General features: G+C 44.6%; 2 protein-coding genes across 2 annotated transcripts; both read left to right on the top strand.

Annotated features, from left to right (window-relative positions):
- Positions 1-8,901: 8,901 nt before the first annotated feature.
- Positions 8,902-12,760, top strand: LOC135698579 (serine protease grass-like). The gene is made up of 3 exons (XM_065218625.1): positions 8,902-9,379; positions 9,444-9,537; positions 11,202-12,760. Exons 1-3 carry the CDS (start codon positions 8,963-8,965, stop codon positions 12,212-12,214), a joined length of 1,524 nt encoding a protein of 507 aa, XP_065074697.1. The 5' UTR covers positions 8,902-8,962; the 3' UTR covers positions 12,215-12,760.
- A 1,318-nt stretch (positions 12,761-14,078) lies between these two features.
- LOC135698613 (uncharacterized) lies at positions 14,079-15,982 on the top strand. Its single transcript, XM_065218667.1, has 3 exons — positions 14,079-14,223; positions 14,290-15,183; positions 15,241-15,982. The coding sequence occupies exons 1-3, from the start codon at positions 14,164-14,166 to the stop codon at positions 15,829-15,831; spliced, it is 1,545 nt and encodes a 514-aa protein (XP_065074739.1). The 5' UTR covers positions 14,079-14,163; the 3' UTR covers positions 15,832-15,982.
- The last annotated feature ends 303 nt before the right edge of the window (positions 15,983-16,285 follow it).

Raw genomic sequence — 16,285 nt, 5'->3', positions numbered from 1 at the left:
GCATCTTACAGACTATGTAGGGGAAACAGTCCTATTGTTGCGGTACGATTGTAGCGTTAGAAGTCTATTGCTGTGTATGGAGGTCTCCATACACAACAATAGACTCCTAACGCTTCTAACGTATCGCAACAGTTTCCCCTACTGGCTAACTGAAGCCGGTGTGTCGCGGGTTATTGGTGATGGAAAGTGAACGCAGTCCTTTTTTTCTCCGCTGAGGTCCTTGCTGTGTCGAGATTTCCCCTCACAAAGTAATATTTTGTTTTCATATTCTCTTCTTTACTTTTACCTCTACCATCTTTCACGGTAACTAAATTCTACTCATTTTGAATTTTTAATTCCTTGACTTAATTCTCAAATTGTTGTGCCTTCAAATAAAGTTATCATTTATTTATCATTATTATTCCACATCAACTCTATCCACCACACACTGGTTCAAATCTTTTTCACGGAAAAAACCACGAGATAAGGAATCATTGAGAAAGGTCCAAATTTTCATCCTGTGCTTCATCAAGACTTCCACATCCATTGAGGAAGAAAACGGATTGCGGACTACATCAGCATCTTCTTGTATCAGCTCAGGGAAACTCAGCTCACATTGATAATCCAGTGAGTGAAAATGAGCAATAATGTCTGATTAAAGATCCGATTTCAGCTCGTTCGCTCTTTTGTCAGTCATACTTCAGAGTCTATGGAACATGGCAACATTTTCAATACTAACCTTTCGGGACCAGTTTTGCTTGAATGCTTGAAGATCGTCTTGGAAGTGAATTAGATGGGTTTGCTAGCTTACTTACCCCGTAGTTACAAGTCCAGCGAATTTTAATGCACACAAATGTATTGAACAAGCGAGATGCACTAAAATTAGCAATGAAATCATTTTTCCCTTGACCTTCCAAGAACATTTTGATTTCTTCCTTAAATTCAGAAGCACGGTTGAGACCATTGCCTTTGGACAACCAGCGCACAACAGTGTAGAAAAGAAGAACCACGTGATGTGAATTAATTTGTGTGTAGAGTTCTTTGAATAAACGGGTGTTCAAAGCTCCATATTTGACATCATTGACAATTTTGATGACAGAATCCAGTAGTTTTAACACTAGTTCCGGCAGAGCATACGAACACCTATGGCGTATGGAGCAAGCTCTATAATCTCTTTCTGAAATCTTGATTGTTACCAAGCATTGCTAGAGCGCCATCGATATTAACTCCACTTACTTTTTCCCACTGTAAGCCATCCGATTAAAAAAATGTTTTGATTTTAGCCAAGATTTTGTCACTTTTTGGCATATTTTTTAGACCAAACAAACTAAGACCCTCGCGGTCCCTTGAAAAAACTTCACGCCCCCCCCGGCGGCCGCAGACCACAGGTTGGGAAACCCTGAGCTAGAGTGTGTTTTGTGGTTGATGGGGGTTTACGCTGCTGTGTGAAGAACGAAAGGCGAGAGTGCTGTTTTTAACACTGGTAGCGGCAGCCTATCTATGGGATCATGAGTGATGTCATGAATTCCTTCGCAACATTTATTTTTCTCTTAACTTTCATTCCATTATTAAAGTCTGGAACGCGCAAAAATTGGCCAACTTCAAATTGGTGTATTTCTGTTAAAAATGCATAAAAAAAAGTTGGAAGGGTTTTATACTAGATACGACCGCAGGGTTGGCGTTGGATAACGCCTGTTATGTGTTGTACTTAATTGTGTATATTATATTTTAGGAATATTCCTTAATAACTCTTTTGCGAAAGTTTGGTGGCCCTGAAAAGGGCCGTTTTGTTGGGCTGATGTTGTTGACAATGATGGAACGGGCGACCTTGTTGGACGCTTATATCGTAGAACAGAAAATATCAGAGGTGTCAGATACTCGCATACGTACGTTAAACTCTTTCTTGATAATGTTGTGGCCCTGAAAAGGGCCATTTTTCCAACGGCGTAGTTGCCCTTGCGGAGCAGACGGTGAATACGACCGACTGAGAACTGCAGCAGCTGGGCATTCCATGACGGCGGCCCAGTATACCGGAGCACTGGCACCAACGCACTCGGCGTAGTTGCCCTTTCGCCCCCAGGCTCTGCTGCCGCTGCTCTGCTGCCGTTGCTCTGCTTCCGCTGCTCTGGTACTGCTGCTCTGCTGCTCTGCTACTGGGTCGACGATCGGATAGACAATGATGGAACGGGTTTTTTAGTTAAATGATCTTTATTTCTTGTGTTTGTGTGGTTTACATGTATGAATTTTTCAAGTGACACAGATGCGTCTTTTCAACTTTAGTACAGTGAGATTTTAATTATTATTTACAGTTTCCAGGCCTATTTTAAAGTATGACCACCTTGGTGGGATTGGTTTGATTTGAATTGGAAAAAGGAGTCTACTTATAACTACTATTTACAACTACAACTAACCTACAACTACTATATGCACCTAACCTATTATATACAAATTGCTTATCAAAGCATGTTCTGATACATTACATTTTTCTGCAAATTTAGTCTTAATTTCGTTAATTCTTGAATCTATTTTGGCAATTCCTGCCTCTTCGTGTAAATTTGTTATTCTAGTGTCGAAAGAACGATCAAGAACCATCCTCAGCACTCTATTCTGAGCGACCTGAATTTTGTTCCTGTGAGTCTGTGCACATGATTCCCACACCGGAGCTGCGTAGAGGATCGCAGGTGCTATGATTTGTTTGTAGACGGCCAGTTTGTTCACCCTTGAGAGGCGGGATCTGCGACAAATCAGCGGATACAGACACCTAACCAAGGCAGAACACTTGACTACGGTTTTCTCCACATGCGAGCGGAATAGGAGCTTTTCGTCAAACAACATCCCGAGATAGGTTACTTCGGCAGACCACTCAACCCTTGTGCCATCCATGATTACAGTACAAGATGGAGCCGGTTTCAGTTTGGGCGATTGCCGATGGAGGAACATGATTGTTTGTGTTTTGGAAGCATTGATTTTGATTTTCCACGTGGTGGCATAATCAGCAAAGGCGTTAAGGCATCGTTGAAGTTTGTTCGTTATTTCGCGAGGCATCCTTTCTTTGACAGCTATTGCGGTATCATCTGCGAACAGGAAGAACACGCAACCGTCTCCAAGGGGAGGAATGTCGGAAGTATAAATGCTGTAAAGCAAGGGGCCCAGCAGGAGTGCCGCAAGGATGGAAAGACAACCATTCAACGATACCTTAAACGACCTTTGCTGAAGGTAGTTACGGGTGATTTTAATAAGATGTAAAGGAAAGTTGAAGTTACAAAGCTTGTACACAAGTCCGTCATGCCAAACATTGTCAAACACCTTTTCAACGTCTAACAAGGCCATGGCTGTGGACTTGGATACAGCTTTGTTACTTCGGATGTTATTCATCACCCGTACTAGCTGATGATTGGTGGAGTGCCCCTTTCTGAACCCAAACTGTTCCGGAAGGAGAATGTTATTTTCCTCGACAAACTTGAGCAAACGATTGAGAATGAGTTTCTCGAACAATTTGCTCAGCGCTGAAAGGAGGCTGATTGGTCTGTAGCTTGAAGGCAATGTTGGATCCTTACCGGGTTTGCGGATCGGTATGATTTTTGCTACTTTCCAGATGCTTGGAAAGTAGTGCAGTTCCAAACATCTGTTGAAGATAGCGGTTAGAAGAGACTGCGCTTTCATGCTGAGTCTCTTCAAGATCAAGTTGAATATACCGTCAAACTCGGGAGCCTTCATGTTCTTGGTGCATTTCAGCGCTGAGCAAATTTGTTGTACTGTAATCATATCCGCCGGAGGCACGACACAAGGGGAGGCATCTAGGTTTTGAACGCATTGCGCAACCTGATCTTCGAGCGGACTTTGGATATTCGAGCCAAGCAAATGCGATGAAGCGACATGCTCGCCGATCGCATTTGCTTTCTCCTGTGGGGTGATTAAAAGCCGATCGTCATCATTTTCGACTCTGAGAGGTGGAATGGGTTTGGGATGAGTTTTCAGGACATTGGCTACCTTCCAGAATGGTCTGCGGTCGTCCAGATTCTGGACAACACGCCCGAAACTTTCATTTCGGAGTGAGTCCATTCTGGAAGCAATCTGTCTGTTCAGATCAGCCATTTCACGTTTTTTGCCCAGATCTCCAGTCCTCTGAAACTGGCGTCTACAAACATTTCTCAGGCGAATCAAAAGTTGGGTGTGGGAATCAATGGCAATAATCTTACCCCTCACAGGAACTCGTCGGACGCACGCCTCGTCAGCCATGGTTATGGCTTGGTGGAGTCCCTCCAACGCTCGGTCGTTTTCTTCACGGTGTCAAGCGGCGGGTTGTCGATGATGTGCCTGTCTACCACGCGTCCAAACTGGGCCCAGTTTACGCGATGGTAGTCCTTGCGCAGGCTTGAAGCAGGAGCCACGTTGCAGCCCAGTTCAGCCACCACCGGTTGGTGGTCGGAGCTGAGTTCGTTCAAGGCTACCGGCTTGGACAAGCCGATATTTGTCAGGAACAGGTCTAGCGTCGATGGGTTGCCCGCCGGTGAGATGAATGTTGGTTCATCCGAAAACCAAACGGAGTACAGCCCATGCTGTGAGTGGTCGAACAGGAGACGACCGTTCTGGTTCTGCTGGTAGTTCCGCCAGGCCTCATGGCGAGCATTCAGATCTCCTCCAACTACGAAGCGGGAACCGGTACGGGTGATGGTGGACAGGTCCTTCTTAAATTAAGCCACTAATCCACACACTGTCGAGGGCAGTAGACGGCGATGAACTGGACGTATCCAGTCGACGACTCCACCTCCACACCAAGGGCCTCGATGATAGAGGTGCGGATATGGGACAGAGTGTGGTATTTTATTCCTTTCTTGACGACAACCGCAACACTACCCCCCTGGAGCTGGTGCGATCAAGCCGGATAATGTTGTGGTCAGGCAACCACAAGCTGTCGCCGGACTTAAGATGGGTCTCGGTTAGAAGGCCCACGTCGATGCTGTGCTTGCGGAGCAAGTCGGCAAGCTCAATCTTTTTTGCTCTTACAGAGCAAGCATTCCAGGTGACGATACTTAGCGGTTTAGACGCCATACTGGATGATGAACTTACCGAGCACTTGGATCTGTTCGGGCTTATTGCGGCACTTACGAAGAGCACCGGACATGTTGACGAAGATTTCCATCAGTTCATCCGCTGAGAACAGATCGGGGTTGTTGTTTTGCGCTGTTGGTTGTCTCCAGAATCCAGGGGGGGGATGGAGAGCTTTGACCAGCAGAATCACCGGAAGCTTCTTGAGGGGGGGTGGGTTGCACCCGCGAATTCGCTTGCCTTTGCTGGGGAGCACGAAGAGGCGGAAAATCCTCCGGCCTGAATTATGGGGTTTTGTCCTTCTTGCGTCCTGGTCCAGCTTTCGGATGCGTTTGAAGTCCTCGCGTTTGGAGCACTGTCTGTCAGAACCTTGATGTGCACCACCACAGTTAGCGCATTTTATCGCCACGGCTCCATCCGCAGGACAGTTGGAAGTGGCGTGTTCTTGAGCGCAGTTGCTGCAGCGTGGCTTGATGTTGCAGTTGCGGGTACCGTGTCCAAAATTGAGGCACCTCTGACACTGCGTTACGTCACGATGACCGCCACGGTATGGCTCCCACCGTACGATGATGGAGTAGATCGATCGGATGGCTTGTAGCGCATTGAGCGTCACCGTCCCTTTCTGGAAGTGCACCAGGAAAAGACAATCCGGGTACGTCTTCACGTTTTCATCTCTCCTTGTCATTCGGAAGACAGCGATTGGGGCTAGCTTGTACCGGTTGATTTCGGCTTCGACCATCTTGGGGTCGAAGTTTGGTAGACCCCTGATGACTACCTTGAAGGGCTTCTCACCGGGGATGTCGTGCGTGAAGAATTCCGCCTTGGTATCCTTCAGATATTTCACGGCCACTTCGTACTCCGCTTTGGTTCGGAGCATCACCTTGGTGCCGATCCTGCCGAGCTTAAACTCAGCTGCAACGCCCAGCGATGAAAGATCGCCAATCAGCGTGTTGAGTGGGACTTGCTTCACCACCAGTGGAGGAAGCTTCATTTTTGCTGCACTCGGGCTGGCAGTAGTTTCGTTGTCGACGGCGTCGCCGAAATCACCAATGACGCTGACGTTCGTCGCGGTGGCATCGTCCCGTCCACTCGCACCATCGGACTGGCCTTGATTTTTCTTCCTCTTCTTAGACCGCTTCACCGTGGCTGAGGTGGGATTCCCTACATCGGTGGGAAGAGTAGCGTACCTATTCGAAATAGGTACACTCAAGCTACTCTCACCGCTATTCTTCTTCTCCGTTTTCTCTCGGAGCCTGCTCCGGGAGCGCTGTCTTCCCATCACACGAAGCGACCGACACTACTGACGACGCGATTAAACTGCGAATGTTTGGAACAAACTAGAACAACTCGACAGAGCGAGCAAAGACCGAACTGTACTGCTTGACGTTCAAGCAGAGAATGATCGATGGAACGGGCGACCTTGTTGGACGCTTATATAGTAGAACAGAAAATATCAGAGGTGTCAGATACTCGCATCTGATGTCTCGGTTGGAGAAAGTATAAGAATATAAAAAAATCAATCGATTTTCACCATCTTTAGACAATGGTCTACTTTTAACCATTTTTCAATAGTTTACAGAATGAAATCAATAGTTTTGAAGCATTCAGCAAATTGCTAGAAATATTTCCAATCGATTGATGCCATTATCTCGTAAATCTATCGAGAGACGGTTGAGTTATTATCGTTCAAAATCTTTTAATTTTTCGTAACGCATCCAAAATGACTGTTTTCAATTTTGTACCCCCGTATGTTGCCGAAAGACGTTATCCAACGTCAAAACCTGTAATGCTGCATTTGGAAGTTGAGTGTATATACAATAGTTGCTATGATGAGTTTTCACCGTTTGCTCTCCAGTTTTCAAAATGATGTCCAAGCCAGAGGAGCAGCGTGTCAAAATTTTGCTCGAACAACAAGAAAATCCGACGTTCTCACACGCAAAGGTGGCAAATTTGCTGGATGTGGCCAAATCGACCGTGACAAACGTCACGGGAAACATCAATCAAGAGATCTACGCCCAGGAGTGCCTGGAAAAGAGGCTGCTACCATTCCTAAAGCAATATAATAGACCTGTGCTGTTATGGAGCTTCCAGTATGGGGAAAAAGGCAATTGAGTGGTACGATGCGAACAACGTGGCTGTGGTACCCAAAGACCACAACCCTCCCAACAGCCCAGAAATCCGCCCTATCGAACGGTATTGGGCATTGGTCAAACGAAATTTCAAAAAAACTAATATATCCATGGAAGCAGTAGTTTAAATTTCTGCGGCGAATAAGCGGAAGGCACGGAAGTTCGGATTTGGTTAACCAAAAGAATAAACGAACATTTTTTCCTTTAAATATATGGATTGAACCGAGGGGGGCGACTCTATCTACGATGCAGGAAAAATTGTGTTTTGCTGTGGTTAGCTGCGCGCACGCTGAGTAGATGTGAAGAAGATTGATGACGATTTTGAAGATTTCCTGCAAAAAGATGATGCGCGATGCAAGTAGATACGAGAAATCAAAGAAGATTTTTCGAAGTTTGATTCGCTAGTGTGAGATTTGTTGAGCATCTAGAATTGAGATTTAGATGTGTCACCCCCCTCGGATTGAACTACCAAAAGAAAAATAAGAAGATTTTTGTGATATGAATTTTGACTGAAAGAAACGATTTTTTGTCGACCAATTTTAGCGCGTTCCAGTCTTTATGTCTTTGTTCAAGAAGCACTGCACTGTGCGACACCTCGGTCCTTCAAATGGGAAACATTGCTGCTGCGGCAGAAATAGTACTTAAGCTAATAGTCGTTGATGGAGAAATAGTACTTTGCAGTGCTCATGTGCTCGAAAAAATACCTCTTGAAATTTAACGATGACGTCTAATTTTAGGTTCATTAAAGACATTGCTTTCGCTGATAACGATAATGATTCATACACCCAACCGGGAAATGTAATATTCAATTGACCCATTCCAGGTGACGTATTGCAGTCACTAGCTGTGAATGTAGTCACTAATAAATGCTGCGTGACAACGTGACCTAAAAATTGCATTTGATCGACTTTAACTCCATTTTAAAACAAACAACTAAGAGATGAACTAGCCTCAGGCTAAAAATCTCTAAAATAAAGACAAAAAAAAAAAAAAAAAAAAAGACAAACAACATTTCACTGTTGTTATTAATCGGATGGATGTTTAGGGTGAGTGTCCTTGTTCTGTATCTGCATTAGTACACTCAACGTTCGGAAACTGGAAAACGTTTACTTTTCGCTAGCTGAATTGCATTTCATATTTTAAACAGGCAACCCAATGCTTGAATGCCTTTGAAGAGCATTGATGTGCATCTGACGTTTCTTCACAGTTTAATATAGATAAATAGAATCAAATCGCAAATGAATCATAAAACCAGATAATTTAAAATTTACTACTTCAAATGACAAACAAAACTTGCATCCGATCATAGACACAGAAAAAAAAAAAGTCACCATTCACACATGCAACTTCAATCATACATAGACAGACCGATTCAGCGAACCACGCCTCCATTTACGCTGTGTATTCTTAACTCCTACTCACATCAGTACAAACAATTTCCAGCCCGTCATCCAAACGATATCTATGACAAGTCCATTATTGGAGACGAATGCACCATAGCGAAAATGACGCGGGGAATCACCCTTGCACATGACCCGCACTAGCTAGAAAGCCCTGCCGCGACTCTCGGGGTCTAAAAAAAAGGGGATTCTCCCGTTGTCCCGTCTGAGTTGCGATCGCGAGCGGAGATCTTCCATGCGGGCCTTTTTATGAATGAATCGCTATTTGCCCACCAATGGAGTGTCTCCGTATAAAAGAAATGTTCTCTCTGAGCGAGGCATTCAGTGTCAAGAAAAATGCGAATCGATTCGCTTCGGTTGTAATTAATTGAGCTGCGTAATTTCCCTGATAACGACGACGAGAAAATGAAGTTGGTGATAGTGATTGCAGTGCAAATTCTAGTTCTAGTTCCAACGAGTAAGTCCAGCCAATGTCACTTCCCTGGGGATCAGTGCGTCGCGGTGCAGTACTGCCCGCACATCCAGGAAGCCATCGAATCGGGAGCAGTTTATCGGAACAGCACCCTGTATGACTATGTGTGGTCACGGACGTGTCACAGCTCCGGCCAGGAGCCGCGGGTCTGCTGTGAGCCAGAACATACAAGTTTGGGGAAGCAGTGCCTAATGGTGCCATCGCAGGACAATCAGCAGCCGCTGGAGGGAACATGCGTTGCTTCCGAACACTGCACTCCGATCAAGCGGTATCTACAGCGACGGCGACGCAATGCCGCCTACGATCGAAAGTTGGCGAACAATGTCTGCTACCAGGATGGAGGAGTGAAGGTAGGTTGCATTGGTCAGTTCCTGTCAAGTATTTGTTTAATTGATGATTTACCTCGGTGAACAGGAATACTACTGTTGCCCGGAAGTTTACGTTGGCAAGCAGGAGATGGAAAATAACAAAAAGAAAGTGCAAGAGCGTGTGTTGCGAGTGAAGAATGGTGAGTAAAATATTCATTGATGATTTCTGACCGTGGTTGTCACCTAATTAACCGATGGCTGTATGATGTATCTCTCTCTAATTTGGTAGTAGTTACATTTGGTAGTATTCCATATAATAACTACCAAATTAGAGAGATAGAGAGATCGCTTAATGGCCCTGCAAAGCTTTATCCCAAGATTCAAGTAAAATCAATAATTTAGTAGTAGTGTTGCCATGTGGTACAATCCAGTGGTAGTGGTGTTGCCATGTGGTACACTGAAAAAAAATGCAAAAGCAGGTTAGTCACCAAAGTTTTCGAGCCGCTCCGTCTGTCACTTCGTTTGTGGTCAAACTTTCCGTTTCCGTTCCGCTTCCGTCCACATTGCGTTTGGGCCTTTACAGTAGAAACGCCTAGCGCGAATGTTAATTCAGTTCATCATATATGTTATACACGATAATTTCTAGTCTTTCAAACTTTGAAATGTTGAAAATCTTTCACTATCTATTCAAGTGTATTGCACATTGAATCACGCTACTGTTCAAAACAGATGGATTTAAAGTGTTTTGCATTTCAATACGATGTGAATTGCTTGCTCAGAAACGTAAACATCGAAAACAAGAGTTGTGACTTTATCCTATCAACCCGCCTCATATATGAGAACAACCGTGGCACAGTGAGATCGAACGAAGACTCCGGCAGCAGCACACCCCAACAGTCCATGACCGAATCCCAAATCAGACCCATTAAAAAGATATGCGAGAAAGCTCTGACCTCTGGAAGTTTTGTTTATATATTTGTCGATTCATTTTTAGAGTCGGTAAAGTGGAAGTCGATAAAGTAGAATATTGAACTATGATGTGCAAAGCTATTGATATCACCATATGAGACACATATAATCCAAGTGTGTCACAATTAAAATCCATAGTGTTCAGGCATGGTTCATAGCATAATATTCACACATGAAATGGATGTGTTTCACAATAAGCGCAAAATTAATTGTGAGACACATGATGATGACGTGTGGAATTTTTTGAGTGTAGTTAATTTCACTCTTGTAATACTGGCCGAGGGGTACACACGAAGATATGCGGTTGTCGATTACGCTCTTTACACTCTTTCTTTGAGGGTGGATGCTTCTTATTACAGTTTGACTAGCCTTGGCATAAATCTATCAACTGTCAAATCTCAGCTCTTCGAAGAACTATCAACCAAACTAACCAACTTCTCTGAACTCCATCAGGACAACCCTGATTTCCAAGAATTGAAATGGCCGGACTTCTCTGAACTACGGCAGGACTTCCCTGAACTTCGGCAGGACTTCATCAGGACAACCCTGATTTCCAAGAATTGAAATGGCAGAATTTCCCTGAACTACGGCAGGACTTCCCTGAACTTTGGCAGGACTTTCCTGAAGTTCGGCGGGCCTTCCCTGAACTACGCCAAGACTTCCCTGAACTTCAGTAGGACTTTCCTGTCCTTGGAATCTTGGAATTGAAATTGTCATTTCAGTAGTAGAATTATTATAACTTTACAATAATTTTGTATTTGTCAAAATTTCAATACTTTCCATTTTGCGAATTTGCAATGCTTGTTGGTATTGATGCATTTTGAATTTGGGTGTGGTTCGAACGGGTGCGGAGTCAGTATCAACGGAAAAGCATTAACTTTCACCTTAATTTCAGCTTTCACCCCGTGTCAGGACCCGAACGGCGAAGCCGGCCTATGCGTCCCGGTCCGTCACTGCGACCACATCCACGCGGCGTTCCTCGACTCCCGAATCAAGCACGATACCAAACTGGCCAAATTCGTCTACGCTAGCCGGTGCAAGTCGGATGCCTCCCAGGGTAATTCGATTTGCTGTGCCAAACCCAAAGCTTTGACCGGCGATGGTGGCTTTATCCATCATCGCAAAGCTGCCAAATTGGGACTCAAACGGTGTGGAACGATCCCCTTCACCAACCGGATCCTCCAAGGAAGCGAGGCTGGTTTGGGTCAGAATCCTTGGATGGCGAACCTGCTCTACAGAAGAAAGGATCGGATTGTAAGTCTGTGCAGTGGTTCTCTGATACATCGGAGGTACGTTCTGACGGCGGCACACTGCATGCAGGGTTCAACGAAACCCATCGCCGTCCGACTGGGGGAGTACGACAAGGATAGCAATCCGGATTGCGACGACAGTGGCTGTGCGGCACCGATCACGGACTACGGAATCGGCAAGTTGATCCCCAATGAGAACTTCAATGGTCGTGATGCGGACCATGACATTGCTTTGGTTCGGCTAAAACGGGATGCGGTCCTGTCCAACGGGGAAGTCTACCCGATTTGCCTGCCGTTGACCGAGCATCTGCTGATGATGAAACCGACCAAACTGACGGTGACGGGTTGGGGCATGACGGAGCATCAGAAACCGTCGCAGGTGCTGTTGGAAGCGGATCTGCAGCTCGTTAGGAGGACAAGTTTCTGCGAAGGAGAGGCCACGTGTTGTATGCGAGGCAAGCATTCGGAGGGACACTGCAAAGGGGATTCGGGGGGACCACTGCAAGTGACCGTGCCAGTCGGAAGGGGCTATCGGAATGTACTGTTCGCGGTGGTATCCGGTGGGTCCGGAGAGTGCAACGTAAATATGAAGCAACCCGGTGTGGGAGTGATGGTCGGGTACCACGTAAACTGGATATTGGATCAAATGGATATCTAGGCGGGCACGGAAGGGACTCGATTAACTATTTTTGATCGTGTGATCTCTAGTTACAGCCAAATTTAATGCAACTTAAGAAAATATGGCGGCATTAGCAAAATTTGCTGATTTTAGACATGATGAAACATCAACAAACTTTCCAGCAAAACAGTGCTGCTGAATTTTCTAGCAACAAAGGCTGTCCACGAGACAGTTACGATACCAAGAACATTTAACCGATCACAGTAGAAACTGGCAGTTTATTCTCATATGAATTTCTGCTGTGTTTATGTTTACATTCAGCACCATTAACACCAGAGCACTCACACACTATGGATTTCTAGCTGTCAGTTCCACTGAGAAACGTCTCTTGGATCACCTTACAGGGTGGCCAGACCTACCGATTTATCGGTAGTCCTACCGATTTTCAGGATGCCTACCGATTCACAGACGAAAGATTAAAAACTACAGATTTTTCAGTTTTCCTACCGAGAATCACAGATTTTAGTAATATTGAAAAAATGTTTTGTTTTCCGTGTAGTCAGAATTAGCATTAGAATTAGAAATATTGATTTCGATACTTTTTTTTTTTTTTTTTTTTAACTTTATTATAGAGATTTTTAGCCATAGGCTAGTTCATCTCTTATTGATTTCGATACGTTTAAAGCAGAAGAACTGAAGGACAGTGTATTGTTCTGGAGCATCTGAAATCGGCAGGCTCTTTTCCATGTATTATATTATATAACTAGTGTCCTTAACTATATAATTGTAGATTTCTTACCTCCTCCTCCTTTTTCGGTGGAGTATACGAATGCGAAAACTTGCGACTGCGACGCTATCAGTTTGACAATACTGAGTGCAGGCTTGCAATTGCTCATTACAGCTAAAATTCTATTTTTCGTAATTATGAAACTATGAGGTTATATAGTGGTAATGTTTATTTGTAAGAAACAAGAATTGGTGGTAAAGTTTGTGTATGACATATAAAATTTGTCAATTTTGCTTTCATAAGGTCACAGCTAGCGATTGTATGATCGCTGATTGCTCGCTCATCACGTTGCTCATCGTTACAGCTAATCGCTATTGTGACCCTCTGAAAGCTTAATTGACAGGTTTTATATGTCATGCATACACTTTACCTGCTTTTCTTTCAGCTTGTAAATAAGGATTATCATTAAAATATTTTATAGCTTTATAAATCCGAAAAATAGCATTTTAGCTGTAATGAGCATTTACAAGCTTGACTGAGTGTCCAGCAAACCGTTTATGATAACTGTATTTTTCCGGAAAAGTATTGTTTGCTGTTTTTCAGTAAAGCAGCTGATCATGACGCAGCAAACAATTTTACTGATATTGAAAACATAAACACAAATGAAAACCACGGAAAAACAGAATTGAGTGTAGAGCATGATCTTGACAATTGTGATTTAAAATAGTTCATTATTTTGTAAGAAAGCTGAATGTAATTATATTAATTACAATGTAGATTATGAATCTTAGCAAATTATGTGAATAAAAATTATAATATTTATCAAATTTATATGAGAACTGCTATGAGTTTTCGATCAGTGCAGCGGATTGTCTTTTTCTGCCACCTAGCGTCGAATAGAGAAAACCGTCCCCTAGTCTTCGGCCAAGCTTTTGCTGCATGGGCAGAGCTCCATCAGCTGATCAATTGTTAGTAAACACTCCTACACCGCAATTGGCGTTGACGGCGACTCTGTAGCTCTTTACTCCTTCGAGAAAATCCATAAGCAAACGTCAGACTGTGCGTGAAACATGGCGGACTTTGTACTATCCTTTCACTCCACCGAAAATTCCCATAAGAAACTGTTTATATTTGCTGAAAGAGCAAATTTTTCGACGGTGCCGTCAACGCCAATCGCCGTCGATGTTGGTTTGCAATAATCATCAGTAAACAAACACCGCGGCAGTTGTTTTAAGTGAAAAATTCCCACAATATTTGGGCAATGCCCCGCAAAAGATGCAAAATGCCCAGCAAAGTAACGATCCAGAATCTTCCGGACGAGGTAACGTATTAAATTTCAACTAAAACCCGTGTGTGAGTGAGTACATAATCCGAATAATATTCCTAGATGCTGGAGAAAATCCTGCTCCTCTTGGAACTGGAAGATCGCAAGTCGGCTCTGTGCGTCTGCCAACGGTGGTCCGGCCTGAAACCGTTCGACTGGTCATCGGTCCAGCTGGTAGTTGACTTCGGACGAAACGCCGGCAAAGAAGCGGACTATCACCAGACCCTGCTCGCCTGCAATCGGCGCTACAAGCACCTGGTGTTCTACTTCGGTTACGATTTCGAAAAGTATGACCTTTTTGTGGACATCCTGAGCCACTTCTCCCGGAGCGTGCAGTCGCTGAAGCTCATGCCCAACACTTTCGTTCCGGTCAGGTTGAAGTTTTTCGCTAAAATCGCAGCCCTGTGCTCCAACTTGAAGCACCTTCACATCGATGCATGCAACTTTGACTACAGCCGGAGCGGTTTAGAATTCGCCCCGATGAATAACCTGGAGGAACTGTACCTGGAGAACAACCTGCTGAGTTTGATCCCGAACATGCAGGAAATTACGCCGAATATTACCAGGTTGCACATGCAGATTAGCTACTATTCGGAGGAATCGCGCAACTTCCTACGGCATTTCAGCTCTCGGCTGTTGGAGTTGGAGATTTGGTTCCTGTCGGAGGATTACTTCCTAACGGTGTGTACAATGCACTTTCCGTTGCTGGAGAAGCTCAACTTTTACTGCGTTGACTTGGAGGTCGACTATGCGGAATCAAACGGGGAAATGGACCCGATTTATCAGTTCTTCCAACGGTTACCTGGACTGAAAGAGGTTACATTACGATGCAACATGGTTGATCGGGTGGTCCGAAGTTTGTGTCAATCCTGCAGGAATATAGAGTTTCTTTGCCTTAGCATGGAGTCCTTCCGTGAGCCAAGCTTTCGAGCAGTTTGTCAACTGAAGCATTTGAAGGTTTGTTGACACCCTGTTATTTCATAAGAAGCAAATGCTTAATAATACAAATTTCAGCGCTTGCGGATCGAGGATGCGTCCATTAGTGTTCCTCTTGAATTAAACTGTCCACCGCTCAAGAGTCTGCAGGTGTTGTCACTGTACACGACGCGCATCGACGATCAGGCCGAGTTCAATCAATTCCTTCTGTATGCCTTCCCTAGTCTAGCCGTCTTGGAGATGCTGCACCTGTCCTCGCGCATCAGTCAAGGTCGAACGTTCGAGCTGCACGGCAACATATGCAGCAACATGTCTTCCCTGCAACGGCTGGTGCTGAGCGAACCGGCCGCCAACATACAGCTGGGTCCGTTTCTGGAATTTTGCGCCTCCCGAGGGCCACGGGAGCTGAGGATCAAATGCTGGAACGTGTTGGATATGTTCCCGCTGGACGAACCCCGTTCGATCCCGGTGCAAACGCTGATTCTGGATGCACCGTTGATTTCCCCGATGGTGCTGCAAAATCTGATAAAGTCCATGGGCGAGTTGAGGCGGCTGGAGTTGGCCCTGGCTGACTATTGTTCGCCGGAGGTGATCCGAAGTCTGCGGGCTCGCTTCCCGCGGTGCGAAGTGATCGCGAGACGAAGAGTTCAAATCGAGGAGCCACTGTGAGGGAGGGTAGGGTTCATTTTGGTTCGTTTTTTAATACATAGGTACATAAACTTAAGTTGTAAGCTATTGACATTTGTTTGTTCGAATATATGTTTCAAGGCTTCGAAATAATTCCTTCTACAAAATGTTAAATTTCACTGTGCACCAAACTTCATTATTTTAAAGGCGTCTCCTGAGTTTAAATCTATGCTAAGTAGATACTTATTCCCTAGGACAAACTTAGATCTCAGCTAACAAACATAAATTTTGCTAAAGCTCAACAAGTTTTTCACTGTTGTCCAGCAAGATAAAATGCCGAGCTGCTCGGTGGTGCCCATCTTGACAAAAAAATTTAAGTGAGCACGTAACGTTTTGTGAATGTTGATATGATTCCCTATTTCGGCCATACTGTAAATTTAAAGCGTGTGGCATGGTTGTTGTGGGACCATCAATAGTAGAAAACAATTCAAGGGCA

This window comes from Ochlerotatus camptorhynchus, unplaced genomic scaffold (assembly GCF_037179485.1).
Source record: "Ochlerotatus camptorhynchus isolate MF236.1 unplaced genomic scaffold, CSIRO-AGI_Acam_v1.1 ptg000091l, whole genome shotgun sequence".
Classification (NCBI taxonomy): domain Eukaryota; kingdom Metazoa; phylum Arthropoda; class Insecta; order Diptera; family Culicidae; genus Ochlerotatus; species Ochlerotatus camptorhynchus.
This window is presented reverse-complemented; position numbering and strand designations above follow the sequence as displayed.

Coding starts and splice junctions, on each gene's coding strand:
- LOC135698579 (XM_065218625.1), top strand. CDS start 8,963: ATGAAGTTGGTGATAGTGATTGCAGTGCAAATTCTAGTTCTAGTTCCA. Junction 9,380..9,443: donor ACCAGGATGGAGGAGTGAAG/GTAGGTTGCATT, acceptor CTCGGTGAACAG/GAATACTACTGTTGCCCGGA. Junction 9,538..11,201: donor TGTGTTGCGAGTGAAGAATG/GTGAGTAAAATA, acceptor CCTTAATTTCAG/CTTTCACCCCGTGTCAGGAC.
- LOC135698613 (XM_065218667.1), top strand. CDS start 14,164: ATGCCCCGCAAAAGATGCAAAATGCCCAGCAAAGTAACGATCCAGAAT. Junction 14,224..14,289: donor TCCAGAATCTTCCGGACGAG/GTAACGTATTAA, acceptor TAATATTCCTAG/ATGCTGGAGAAAATCCTGCT. Junction 15,184..15,240: donor GTCAACTGAAGCATTTGAAG/GTTTGTTGACAC, acceptor TACAAATTTCAG/CGCTTGCGGATCGAGGATGC.